Source organism: Pongo abelii, chromosome 6 (assembly GCF_028885655.2).
Source record: "Pongo abelii isolate AG06213 chromosome 6, NHGRI_mPonAbe1-v2.0_pri, whole genome shotgun sequence".
NCBI lineage: Eukaryota > Metazoa > Chordata > Mammalia > Primates > Hominidae > Pongo > Pongo abelii.
Genome location: NC_071991.2, coordinates 147739365 through 147753332, shown reverse-complemented (window position 1 = coordinate 147753332; position 13968 = coordinate 147739365). Strand labels below are relative to the sequence as shown.

Sequence of the window (13968 nt, the reverse complement as noted above, 5' to 3'; positions counted from 1 at the left end):
TGATTTTTAGGCCCATGTTAATATTATTTAGGAGACATACATAAGCTGAAATTAAATTATGTGAATGGAATGAACTGAAATTCTGTAGTGCTTCCCTTGGCCATTTCTAACAAATTCCTATGGCTCGTAAGTCACAATTTATTCCATATAATATTAGAAAGTACAAATAATGGTGTAAACAACTAAAATGCTCTATGACAACGAGCAAAGGTAGGAAAAACATATACTTCAGCACTCGCCATGGCCGACGAAAAGCCCAAGGAAGGAGTCAAGTCAGAGAACAATGATCATATTAATTTGAAGGTGGCGGGGCAGGATGGTTCTGTGGTGCAGTTTAAGATTAAGAGGCATACACCACTTAGTAAACTAATGAAAGCCTATTGTGAACAACAGGGATTGTCAATGAGGCGGATCAGATTCTGATTCGACGGGCAGCCAATCAATGAAACAGACACACCTGCACAGTTGGAAATGGAGGATGAAGATACAATTGATGTGTTCCAACAGCAGACGGGAGGTGTCTACTGAAAAGCGAACCTGCTTCTTTACTCCAGAACTCTGTTCTTTAAAGACCAAGATGACATTTTCAATTAGAAAACTGCAATTTGGTTCCACCACATCCTGACTACTACCGCATAGTTTTCTCTATTCTTTCATTTCCCCCTTCCCCATTCCTTTATTGTACATAAAGTAGCTGGTATATGTGCATAAGCATATTGCATTTTTTTTAACTAAACAGCCAATGGTATGTTTTGATTGACATCAAGTGGAGATGGGATGGAGAAAAATACTGATTCTGTGAAAATACCCCCTTTCTCCATTAGTGGCATGCTCATTCAGCTCTTACCTTTATATTCCAGTAAGTTATTTTGCTCTCACTGTTTTAACAACAACAACAAAAAAAAAACAACACAAAAATCCTTGCATACATTGTTCAATTGCAGAATTTTAATGTTTTTCATTTATCATTGTAAAACCAAGGATAATTCTATAACTTTTTTGTACGTAGCTGTTACATGTAGGGCAATCTGTCTTTAAGTAGGGATAAATTACTCTAAAACAAAAAAAAAGAATCCTAGATAGTTTTCCCTTCAAGTCAAGCATCTTGTTGTTTAAATAAACTTGTTTAAAAAAAAAAGAAAGAAAGAAAGAAAAGAAACTCCACTGGTAACTTTCTGAGGAACTGCCAAACTTCACTTTATAGTTTTGTAGGTTGCAAAAAAATAATCTGATGTCCAAGATCACCAGAGGAACAACACCTGTTCCCCCCTCCTATCCAACGGTCTCCTGAGTGCAGTGACTTACTTGCGGAGGAGGAATAAACACAAAAGAAGAAAAAAGCAAGTCAAAGGACATAAATATGGGTGGGTAGATGTGGCTCCCTGTGACTTCTCTTATGGAGGTGTGCCCTACTTCACAGTCTTTTATACACAGACAGAAGATAGTCACCAGTTTGGACTTTCTCTTTGTTCTGCTTTTTTGGTTTTGATTTTTACTTTTTCTTCCTTTCTTACTTCTTTGTACTGACTCATATTTCTCCACATTACAAATGTAATAAATTAACTAGATGCAACAAGAAACAGACTAAACAGGGCCGAAAGCAAATTAATGGCATGGAAGAAAGTATGATCTAAAGCCAGGTGTGGTGGCTTAGGCCTGTAATCCCCGAGTAATCTCAAAAAAAAAAAAAAAAAAGAAAAGAAAGTTTGTGATCTGAGAGACCAAAATAGACACCACTTTATCAACTAAGTTGCACTCAAAGCTTCAGGAAATGAAGTTACCTATGGGCAGAGGGTTCAGGGCCTGGCTGGCATGGCAAATGTCTAAATTCCTTTGGCTAAACTCCCCAACAATAGGAGGTATCAATTCTGATTTACAACCCAGACCACTACAACACTGATTGGACAGAGGACGGACCTCACAAACATTCTTTTCTGATAAGCTACTGCAGGCCTTTGGCCAGTTTCAGCAGCTTATAGAGGATTTGCACAAACTGTCTGTGTATCCTGTAGTTCACTTTTTGTTGTAAAGAGCCGAATTCCATCTCGTTCTAATGCTAAAACTCAGTCTCAAAGTAAATGTGGGATGTATGCGACATATGTGTTTACCCAATTCCCTTATAAATATGTATAGCATTTCCCTCAAACCTGCTGAATATGATATGGTTTGGTGATATGCTTTGGCTGTGTCCCCACCCAAATCTCATCTTGAATGGTAGTTCCCATAATCCCGACGTGTGGTGGCAGGGACCTGGTGGGAGGTAATTGAATCATGAGGGTGTTATCTCCATGCTGTTCTGGTGCTAGTGAGTGGGTTCTCACGAGATCTGACGGTTTTATAAGGGGCTTTCCCCTCATTGCTCAGCACTTCTCCTTGCTGCCGCCATGTGAAGAAGGACGTGTTTGCTTCCCCTTCTCCCATGAGTGTAGGTTTCCTGAGGCCTCCCTGGCCCTGTGGAACTGTGAGGCAATTAAACTTCTTTCCTTTATAAATTGCCCAGTCTCGGGTATTTCTTCATAGCAGCATGAGAATAGACTAATACAATATGTATGATACTGGCCTTATGAGACTTAAGTCTCAAGCTATCCTTCTCCTCTTCTAAGAGAGTGCATCTTCCAGCCACATCAGAGCCATAAGCCAAAAAAGAAAAAGAATTCTAAGCAATAATAATAAAGAGGTCAGCAAAAGGGAGTAGTGGGAGAGAGTGCAACAGTGATGAAGTCCTCACATTCTTGGAATTGGATATCTGCAGCAGTCTATCAAAGAGAAAGTTTTACCATGTACCAGGATATCAATGGATGCTGTAAAAGTGGAAATATGTGGTTAAAACGGAAAGAAACCAAAATATTCTTCTGTAATATACTAGGGATTGTGGAGCTGAAGAAGATTAAAGGGCAGGGGACACTCTACCCTTCCCTCCGCTTGCCTGATGGCAGGACGGCAATTTACAAAGACAAAAGGTCTTCCTGCCTCCTCTCTGCCTTTCCCACCTAAAGATAGGACTTGCAGGGTTTGCTTATAAGCTCATAGACAAAAGCGCCAGAGACTTTCCTCTTCCCGTAGATTTACCTTCCGACATTTTCCCACCTTTTGGAAACCTGAAGATGCTCTCTTGTCACTATAGGATTTATGAGTCTTTGTTAAAATACTATTTAAGCAAGGCCCCTAAGCCACTGCCTTGAGAAAGAAATCCACTTGAACTGAGAAGCCTTTCCTGTATGATGGGTACAGCAATGACTCAATAAACTGTTTTTTTTTTTGACATGGAGTCTTGCTCTGTTGCCCAGCCTGGAGTGCAGAGGCACGATCTTGGCTCACTGCAACCTCTGCCTCCCAGGTCCAAGCGATTCTCCTGCCTCAGCCTCTTGAGTAGCTGGGATTACAGGCGCCTGCCACCACACCTGGCTACTTTCTCTATTTTTAGTAGAGATGGGTTTTCACCATGTTGTCCAGTCTGGTCTCAAACTCCTGACCTCAGGTGATTCACCCGTCTCAGCCTCCCAAATTGCTAGGATTACAGGCATGAGCCACAGTGCCCAGCCAAACTTCTGCTTTTATTTTTAGGAGGCTATTTCACCTAAGAACCTATGAGGGAAAGAAAATAAAATATATTTTCTCTCCTAGAAAACACAGAATCAGTCTTAGAGTTGTGTGTGTGTGGCTGTGTGTGTATGTCTGTGTGTGTGCTGTGAAATATGCCCATTTAGTAGCTTTTATAACCATAATCATTTTTCTTAATGTTAAATGACTCTTTTGGGAATTAATATCTCTAGTAGTAAAAAAAAATTCTTTAATTTCACAAATATGTCATTTTCTGTTAACTTTTTAAGTAAAATAAAATTTAGTAATTTCTATTTTAAGAAGCATGTGTGAATACTCTCCCTTTCATCTCTGTATTACTCTAGCTACCTATGTCTTTAAAAAATAAATACATAAAAATAAAAAATAAAAAACAGGGTCTCACACTGTTGCTCAGGCTGGAGTGCAGTGGTGCGATCATGGCTCACTGCAGCTGTGACTTCCCGGGCTCAAGTGATCCTCCCACCTCAGCATCCCAGGTAGCTGGGACTACAGGTGCGTGCCACCATGCTCAGTTAATTTTTGCATTTTTTGTAGAGATGGTGTCTCATTATGTTACCCAGGCTGGTCTTGAACTCCTGGGCTCAAGCGATCCTGAAACCTTGGCCTCCCAGAGTGCTGGGATTATAGGCATGAGCCACCACTAGGTCTACTTTAAAAGAAATGCTTAACGGAGTTTTTCAAGTAAAAATGAAAGAAAGCAGCTGGGTGTGGTGGATCATGCCTGTAATCCCAGCATTTTGGGAGGCCGAGGAGGGTGGATCACTTGAGGTCAGGAGGTCAAGACCAGCCAGGCCAACATGGCAAAAACCCACGCCTTCTAAAATACAAAAAATTAGCCAGGTGTGGTGGCGGGTGCCTGTAATCCCAACTACTCAGGGGGCTGAGGCAGGAGAATCAATTAAACCAGGAGGCGGAGGTTGCAGTGAGCCGAGATCACACAACTGCCCTCCAGCCTGGGCGACAGAGCAACACTCTGTCTCAAAAAGAAAAAAAAAAAGAATGCTAATTAATCACATGAAAGCATAAGAAAATATATAATATTCAGCAGTAAACGTGCATATGCTTGGGAGGCTGAGGCCGGAGAATTGCTTGAACCCAGGAAGTGGAGGTTTCAGTGAGCTGAGATCACACCACTGCACTCCAGCCTGCCAAACTGCATCTCAAAAAAAAAAAAAAACAAAACAAAAACGAGGCCTGGCCTCGTGCTCCCCTCCCATCCCCCCTTCGGTGGATCCAAGCTGCCTTGGCTGAGGAGGGGGCTGAGGAGGTGTGAGCCCCTGCCAGGAACCCCCTGCCCAGACCATGTACTTGGCCCACAGGCCCCTGATGTCTGCGTCCAGCGAGGCCTCTGGTGGCATCAACACGTTTGTGTGGAGGAACATGGAACCTTGCTCTGTGGCTGTGTTCTCCTGGTACTCTGTCCCCTTCCTGATCGCTCCCTGCAGCCGTGTGAGGCCCAGCAACCTGCCAGTCACTCATTGGCCTCCAACCAGAGCAAAGAACCTGCCAAGTCAGCAGCTGTTTCTCCCGAGTGTCCACCAGGCGGGACAGGGAGTGCTGACCCTGGGCGGCCCCCTGGAGCCACCTGCCCTGAAAGCCCAGGGCCCAGAACCCCACACACTTTGGGGGTGGTGGAACCTGGTAAAAGCCCACCTCCCACCATGGAGGAGGAGCCCTGGGCCCCTCAGGGGAGTCCCTGCTGGATAGTGAGACAGAGAATGACCACGATGATGCTTTCCTCTCCGTCATGTCTCCTGACACCCAGTTGCCTCTACCACTCAGATGATGTCAGGCCCAGTCCCTCGGCGCCCTGCGCAAGGAACAGGACTCATCTTCTGAGAAGGATGGACGCAGCCCCAACAAATGGGACAAGGACCACATCCGGTGGCCCATGAGTGGCGGTCATGATCTTCAGCAAGCGGCACCAGGCCCTGGCAGGGTGCACCAGGGTCACCCCAACCAGGATAACCGGACCGTCAGCCAGATCCTGAGCGAGCGGTGGTACACCCTGGGGCCCAATGAGACGCAGAAGTACCACGACCTGGCCTTCCAGGTGAAGGTGGCCCACTTGCAACAAGGACCGAAAGGAGTCCAGCTCAGAGGCCAAGCCCACAAGCCAGGGGCTAGCAGGAGCGTACAAGGGCTCGTGGGAGCGGAGCATATCAGAGACGGGCACTGCCACTGCCCCTGGGGTGTCCTCTGAACTCCTGTCAGTTGCAGCCCAGACACTCCAGAGATCGGATACCAAGGAGCAGCTTCTGTGGGGCAGAACGGCTGCACACAGTCAGGGAACCTGGCTCAGCCTGGCCCAAGTCTTCTCCCACAGGGGGGTACACAGCCTGGACGGCAGGGAAATAGACCGTCAGGCACTACAGGAACTGACACAGGTGGTGTCTGGCACTGCATCCTACTCTGGCCCAAAGTCTTCTACTCAGTATGGAGCTCCAGGCCACTTTGCAGCCCCTGGTGAGGGAGGTGACCAGTGGGCAGCCCTGCTGCTTCTTCCCCCTTAGTCTGTGTTCTTAAAAACTTAAAACCTCTTAAACTCTCACCTTACCTAAAACCTAAGAACCTTATTTTCTTCTGCAACTCCGCTTGGCCCCAATACAAACTTGACAATGGTTCCAAGTGGCCAGAAAACGGCACTTTCGATTTCTCCATCCTACAAGACCTAGATAAATTTTGTGGAAAAATGGGCAAATGGTCTGAGGTGCCTTATGTCCAGGCATTTTTTACACTTCATTCCCTCCCTAGCTGCTGCTCCCAATGCAACTCATCCCAAATCTTTCTTCTTTCTCTCCTGTCCGTTTCTTCAGTCTCTACCCCAACCTCAGAGTCTTCTGAATCCTCCTTTTCTGCAGACCCCTCTGACCTCTCTCCCCCTCCCCAGGCCACTCCTTGACAGGCTGAATCAAGTCCCAATTCTTCCTCAGCCTCCGCTCCCCCACCTTATAATTCTTCTATCACCTCCCCTCCTCACCCTCAGTCTGGCTTACTGTTTCATTCCATGACTAGCTCTCCCCCACCTGCCCAACAGTTTCCTCTTAGAGAGGTGGCTGGAGCTGAGGGCATAGTAAGGGTTCATGTACCTTTTTCTCTCTCAGACCTTTCCCAAATCAGTCAGCATCTGGGCTCTCTCTCATCAGACCCCACTAAATATATACAGGAATTCCAATATTTGACTCAGTCCTACAATTTAACCTGGAGTGATTTAAATGCCATCCTGACCTCTCCCCTCTCCCCAGATGAGCGGGAACGAGTTTATACCCTAGCCCATGCTCACACGGACACCTGCTGGCATCATGGGCCAGACCTCCAAGAAGGCATCAGGGTAGTTCCCCGAGATGATCCCTGAAGGGAATACCAGACAGGCTTCCCAGGTATAGCTAGGTGAGATTACATGGTCTCTTGCCTAGTTGCAGGGCTAAAAAAGGCAGCATACAAAGCTGTTAGTTGTGACAAGCTTAAAGAAGCCACTCAAGGTAAAGATGAAAACCCAACCCAGTTCTTGGCCCACTTGGCGGCTACCCTTAGATGCTTTACAGCCCTAGACCCTCAAGGGCCAGAAGGCCATCTTATTCTCAATATGCGTTTTATCACCAGTCAGCTCCTGACATTAGAAAAAAGCTTCAAAAATTGGAATCTGGCCCTCAAACCCCACAATAGGAATTAATCAACCTCGCCTTCAAGGTGTTCAACAATAAAGAGGCAGCCAAGCGGCAACGCATTTCAGAGCTGCAACTGCTTGCCTCCGCTGTAAGACAAACCCCAGCCATGCCTTCAGCACACAAAAACTTCAGAACAACCAAACCACAGCCTCCAGCTACTCCTTTAAATCCTCCTCATGGACCTTGCTTCAAGTGCCGCAAAACTGGCCACTGGACCAAGAAATGCCCGCAGCCCAGGATTCTTCCTAAGCCGTGTCCCACCTGTGTGGGACCCCACTGGAAATCGGACTGTCCAACTAATATCACAGCCACTTCTAGGGCCCCTGGAGCTCTGGATCAAAGCTCTCTGGCTGACTGCTTCTCAGATCTCGGCTTAGCGGCTGAAGACTGATGCTGCCCGATCACCTGGGAAAGCCCCCTGGAGCATCATGGACACCGAGCTTCGGGTAACTTTTACAGTGGAGGGTAAGTCTGTCCCCTTTTAAATTGATATGGGGGCTACCCACTCCACATTACCTTCTTTTCAAGGGCCTGTTTCCCTTGCCCCCATAGCTGTTGTGGGTATTGACGGCCAAGCTTCTAAACCTCTTAAAACTCCCCCACTCTGGTGCCAACCCAGACAACATTCTTTTATGCACTATTTTAGTTATCCCCACCTGCCCAGTTTCCTTATTAGGCTGAGACATTTTAACCAAATTATCTGCTTCCCTGATTATTCCTGGGCTACTGCCACACCTCATTGCTATCCTTTTGCCCAATTCAAGGCCTCTTTCACATCCTCCCTTTGTGTCTCCCCACCTTAATCCACAAGTGTGGGATACCTCTACTCCTTCTCTGGCAACCGACCATGCACCCCTTACCATTCCATTAAAACCTAATCACTGTTACCCTGCTCAACGCCAGTATCCCATCCCACAGCAGGATTTAAAGGGATGAAGCCTATTATCACTTGCCTGTTAACAGCATGGCCTTTTAAAGCCTACAAATTCTCCTTACAACTCCCCTATCCTACCTGTCCAGAAGCCGGCTAGTTCAAGACCTTCGCCTTTTAAAGCCTACAAATTCTCCTTACAACTCCCCTATCCTACCCACCCAGAAACCAGGCAAGTCCTACAGGTTAGTTCAAGATCTTTGCCTCATAAATCAAATTGTCCTTCCCATCCATCCTGTTGTGCCAAACCCCTATACTCTCCTCTCCTCAGTACCCCCTTCCACAACCCATTATTCTGTTATCGACCTCAAAGATGCCTTCTTTACCATCCCCTTGCATCCCTCCTCCCAACCTCTTTTCACCTTTACCTGAACTGACCCCGACACCCACCAGTCCCAGCAACTCACCTGGACTGTCCTACCCCAAGGTTTCAGGGACAGCCCACACTACTTTGGTCAGGCCCTCTCTCATGACTTACTTTCTTTCTGCTCATCTGCCTCCCACCTTATTCAATATGTTGATGACCTTCTTCTTTGCAGCCCCTCTTACCAGTCTTCCCAGCAGAACACTATCCTACTTCTTCAACACCTCTACTCAAAAGGGTACTGAGTATCCCCTTCAAGGCTCAAATGTCTTCCCCTAGTGTTACATATCTCGGCATAGTTCTCCATCAACATACACACACTCTTCCTGCAGACCGTGTTCAGTTAATCTCCCAGACCCCTATCCCGACCACCAAACAACAACTCCTTTCCTTCTTAGGCATTGTTGGATACTTGCAACTCTGGGTACCAAGCTTTGCCATTCTAACCAAACCGCTTTACAAGCTCACTGAAGGTGATTTAACTGATCCCGTAGACCCTAAGTCCTTTCCCCATTCTTCCTTTCATTCTCTCAAAAAGGCCCTAGAAACAGCTCCCACACTGGCACTGCCTGACTCGTCTCAACCTTTTTCCTTTCACACAGCTGAAATACAACGCTGTGCTGCTGGAGTTCTCACACAGGAGCCAGGCCCACGATCTATAGCCTTTCTATCCAAACAACTTGACCTCACAGTTCTAAGCTGGCCCTCATGTCTACTTGCGGTGGCAGCTGCTGCTTTAATACGTCTAGAAGCCCTCACAATCACAAGCTATGTTCCACTTACCCTCTACAGTTCTCACAACCTTCAAGCATTAATATCCTCCTCACACGTTTCACACTTACTATCTGCCCCTCGACATCTCCAGTTCTATTCACTCTTTATTAAAACCCCAACAGTAACTATTGCCCATGGGCCCGATTTCAACCCAGCTTCTCACTTAGCACCCATCACAAGCCCTGAGCCACACGACTGTATCTCCCTAATACACATAGCATCTTCCCCCTTTCCTCATATTTCTATTTTTCCAATCCCAAACCCAGACCACACTTAGTTTATTGATGGCAGTTCCTCTAAACCCAGCCAAATCTCGCCAGCTAAATCTGGTTATGCTGTTGTGTCCCATAGCTCTATCATCAAGGCTCCTGCTCTTCCTCCCTCCACTACTTCCCAACAAGCTGAACTGATTGCTTTAAACCATGCACTCTCTCTTGCCAAAGGAATGCACATTAACATTTACACTGACTCCAAATATGCTTTCCACGTCCTCCATGACCATGCTGCCACTTGGACTGAAAGAGGTTTTCTCACCACACAGGGCTCTTCCATCATCAATGCCTCTCTAATAAAGGCCCTCCTTAAGGCTGCTCTCTTGCGGGCCAAGGCTGGGGTCATTCACTGTAAAGACACCAGAAACCAACTGATCTTATTGCTAAAGGAAATGCCTATGCCGACAAAACAGCCAAGGAAATAACCAATGCCTCCACACCCGCTAGTATTCCAGCCCCCACTCCAGAAGGCCAGTATTTTTCTTTCTCCTCTATGACTCCCACGTACTCTTCTTCTAAAAACCCGCTTTACCAGTCTTTTCCAACTCGGGGCAAGTGGTTCTTAGATCATGGAAAATTCATTCTTCCTTAGCTTAATCCAGGAGACAAAGATTATTTTACTTATTATGTCTCCTGCGTAGGTTCTACAATCAAAACTATTGAACTTCTCCATTCAGACCACCACTCACACCTATGGGAAAAGGGTAATATAATAGATCATTGGCTTAACAACAGGGAATCCCATTCATATGACAGAAAATGGGGACAAAAAGCTTTGGTATGTAAAACATTATTCCTTCCCCGGCCTAAAAAATCATCGCCATCTACATTAAAGCTAATATGCCTGATTACTGTTTTTAAAGAACTTACTAGGGCAATTCCAAGCTCAAAAATATGCTAACTGGCACCTTGTTAGCTACGTAGAAATGCACCCTAGACCCGAAACTTACTAGACTAACTCATTATAAAATTTTCTTTAAGGTGTCCACACAGTTCCTGGTCATACTTGAAGCAGTCCTGAGAAACATCGCCCCTACCCCCATAATCCCCAGAAAAAACTGATATTTTCTTTATCTTTTCTTATAACTTTATACTTTATAAATAAAAAGACAGGAATGTCAAGCCTCTGAGCTGAAGCTCAGCCATTGTAACCCCTGTGACCTGCACATATATGTCCAGATGGCCTGCAGGAGCCAAGAAGTCTGGAGTAGCTGAAAAACGACAAAAGAAGTGAAACAGCTAGCTCCCGCCTTAACTGACTGACCAACCTTATGACATTCCACATTATGACTTGTTCTGGCCCTGCCCCAACTGATTAATTGACCTTGTGACATTCTTCTTTTGGATAATGAGTCTTATGGTCTCCCCACCATGCACCCTGTAACCCCCTCCTCTGCTAACAATAGATAACCTCCTTTAACTGTAACTTTCCACTGCCTACCCAAGTCCTATAAAGCTGCCTCTCTCCTGCCTCCCTTCGCTGACTCTCTTTTCAGACTCAGCCCACTTGCACCCAAGTGAATAAACAGCCTTATTGCTCACACAAAACCTGTTTAGGTGGTCTTCTCTACGGACACACGTGACAGTTCAGAAAGGTGGGACAACTTGAAATGGGGTGGGTGGGGGTGTTCCAGGTCATAGGTAGATTTTAAAGTTTCTCATTGGCAATCGGTTGAAAGAGTCAAGTTATTATCCAAAGACCTGGAATCAATAGAAAGAAATGTCTGGGTTATTATGACAAGGGATTGTGGAGACCAAGGTTTTATCATGCAGATAAAGCCTCCAGGTACCAGGCTTCACAGAATAGATTGTAAATGTTTCTTATCAGACTTAAGGTCTGTGTTGATGTTAATTCTGGTTAGCTCTTCCTGAAATCAAAAAGGGAGGAGGGTACAGTGAGGCATATCCAACCCTCCCTTCCCATCATGGCCTGAACCAGTTTTTTTCACGTTAACTTTGGAATGCCCTGGCCAAGAGGAGGTGTGCATTCAGATGGTTGGAGGTTAGAATTTAATTTTGGTTTACATTAGCTAGAAAGAGAGAGAGAGAGTGTGTGTGTGTTATGGATACACACAGACTGGATTCTTTGACAGACACTGGAAGGGCTCACTGAGCCTTCTTGGCAGCTCCCTGGGGACCTGCTTGGAGCCTGGAAAGCTAAAAACAACATTTCCCAGAAAGCTTTGGAGCCAGTTTTTGCAAGGGACTTGGGGACTGTGAAGAAGATGCACCTGGGTAAGTGTTAGTGGCAGAAATGAACAACTCGAGGCAGAGGCCATGCACAGGATGGAGCTCTTCTGGCAAACACGGTACTAGACCCATATGATCCCCCCAGGGCGAGTGAGGTTCTGCATCTAGTCTAGTCCACAGGTCACTCATGCTAAGCTGTGGTGGTAGGGGTGATGGCAGCTTGCTCATGTGGCACTGGGACTGTATGCGTGTCTCCTAGGGTCAGTGGCAGCAGTGTTAGCTCCATCACTGTGGCAGGAGCCAAAGGGATCTGGGGTCAGTGACTTTATGTGACCAGTTTTGTGGAACAATTGTCAGCCTTGTTACCTGGATTTAACCTAGAAGCTCTTCCTCTAGCCCTGCCAAGGATTCTTGAACTATTTAATACACCTTAGAAAATGCATTTTTCCTTAAACTATTAATAGGTAGAGTTTATGTCTATTGTTTGCACCAAAGAACCCTGGCTTATAGAAGACAGTGATCAGCCTCTACCTCAGGGTACTGATTGGCTCAGAAGAAGGAAATAGGGAGAGAAAATAGGGTGAGGGTGATGGAGCTTTGTGTATGTCACTATTTATTTCTTTGAAAAAGACAGGGAGATGTGTGAGGCAAATATGGCAAACATATAGTTACTCTTTGAGTGTTTTTTTGTGGGTATCTGAAGCAATATTTTTGTGCTTTTCTAGATGTTTAAAATATTTTATTATTCAAAAATAACGTTTAAGTCTGAGCTTGGTGGCTCATGCCTGTAATCCCAGTACTTAGGAAGGCTGAGGTGGGTGGATCCCTTGAACCCAAGACCAGCCTGAGCAACATGGCAAAATCCCAAAACTTAGTCAGGCACAGTGGCACACACCTGTAGTCCCAGCTACTTGCAAGGCGGAGGCGAGCGGCTCCGTGTATACTGGGGCCAGGCAGGGGGGACACTCACCAGCAGAAGCATCCCAGAGGGGCAGTGGCAGCCAGGGTGGCAGGTCTGGTTAGTCCCTCTTGGGGCGCTGAGCTCTGCACAGGAGGCAGGGCTCTGGGCACAGTCCAGCCACTGCTTGCCCCTGGGACACATGCCAGGCACTGGCCCTGGGGACACAGAAATTGACAGCCCAGCCCCAGAGCACTCAGCTCTCCCCTGAGCTCCCAACCTGGGAGAGGCACCAGCTCTGGGTATGGGTGGGGTGCTCATGGGGACTGCACAAGGGCTGAGGGACAGGGCTGTGCTGGGGTGGCAGTCAGGGGGTTGACAGTGCCCTGGGTTGGTAAGGAGAACTGGAGGGTCCCCAGGGCAGGCCTCACCTGCGCAGGGCTGCAGGCCACAGGTGGAGAACTCCATGAGGCTGCGCAGGCCGCTGCCTCGGGTGCGGTTCCTGTAACCACCACCACAGGGCACGGAGCACAGAGACCAAGGGCCCCACTCCCCACCAGGACCTGGGGGTGGTACCCAGGTCACCACAGGCCCTGCCTCCCATGCCCGCCCCACCTTCTCCTCCTCCCACCCAGACACCCCTGGGGACCCTCCACCACTTCACCTGCAGCGCCATAGCCCACTTAAGGTGCCTCACACCTGCTTGGGGGGCTCCAGGATTCGGCCTAGAACTGGGCTGGTCTCTAGGGAGAAGCTGGGGCTATTCTGAGGAGGGGCCCTGTTAGGGAATGCACCCTCAAGGAGTCTCTGGGGACCACCTCTTAGCGGCATCTCTTAACGAAGTCTCTCGCACTTCTCTGGTGGAGGTTCAGGGTGGGGGGTGATGGGCGTCTTCTTGGCTTCTCTCTGGAAGGTTCTTTAAGGAGGTCTCAGGACCTCAGTCCTAGCTCTCACCTCGACATGGCCGCAGGCTGCAGAATTCAGCCTCCATGGTGGGGCCTTGGCACTCAGCACCCCCAAAGGCAGCTGGGGGTGCAGTGCCTGCCCAGAAGCGGCGCCAAATGCCCACGTTGCAGCTGCGGCTACAGAGACTCCACGGGGTCCAGGGACTCCAGCCACAGGCCACTGCCAGGGCTTGTTGGGGGTGGAGGGCAGAGGGCAGTGTGTGTGAAACCAGGTCAGTCTTCTCATACCCTAACTTCCCTGGGCACCACCGAGCTCCCAGGAGTTTATCTCAGGTGGGGCCTAAGTCCCCTATGGTCCCTGAGGACCCACCACTGCCCAATTCC

The 13968-nt window shown here is 47.5% G+C and overlaps 1 protein-coding gene and 1 pseudogene across 1 annotated transcript in view; one reads left to right on the top strand and one right to left on the bottom strand.

Annotated features, from left to right (window-relative positions):
* The first annotated feature begins 225 nt into the window (after positions 1 to 225).
* LOC100937247 (small ubiquitin-related modifier 2-like) lies at positions 226 to 702 on the top strand (annotated as a pseudogene).
* Positions 703 to 6083: 5381 nt separating this feature from the next.
* LOC112131356 (SCO-spondin-like) overlaps positions 6084 to 13968 on the bottom strand; it is a 37745-nt gene continuing 29860 nt past the window's right edge. Inside the window, 3 exon segments of the mRNA XM_054560792.2 lie at positions 6084 to 11292; positions 12752 to 12897; positions 13111 to 13804. Coding sequence (XP_054416767.1) covers positions 13623 to 13804 — 182 coding nt within the window. The 3' untranslated portion in view covers positions 6084 to 11292; positions 12752 to 12897; positions 13111 to 13622.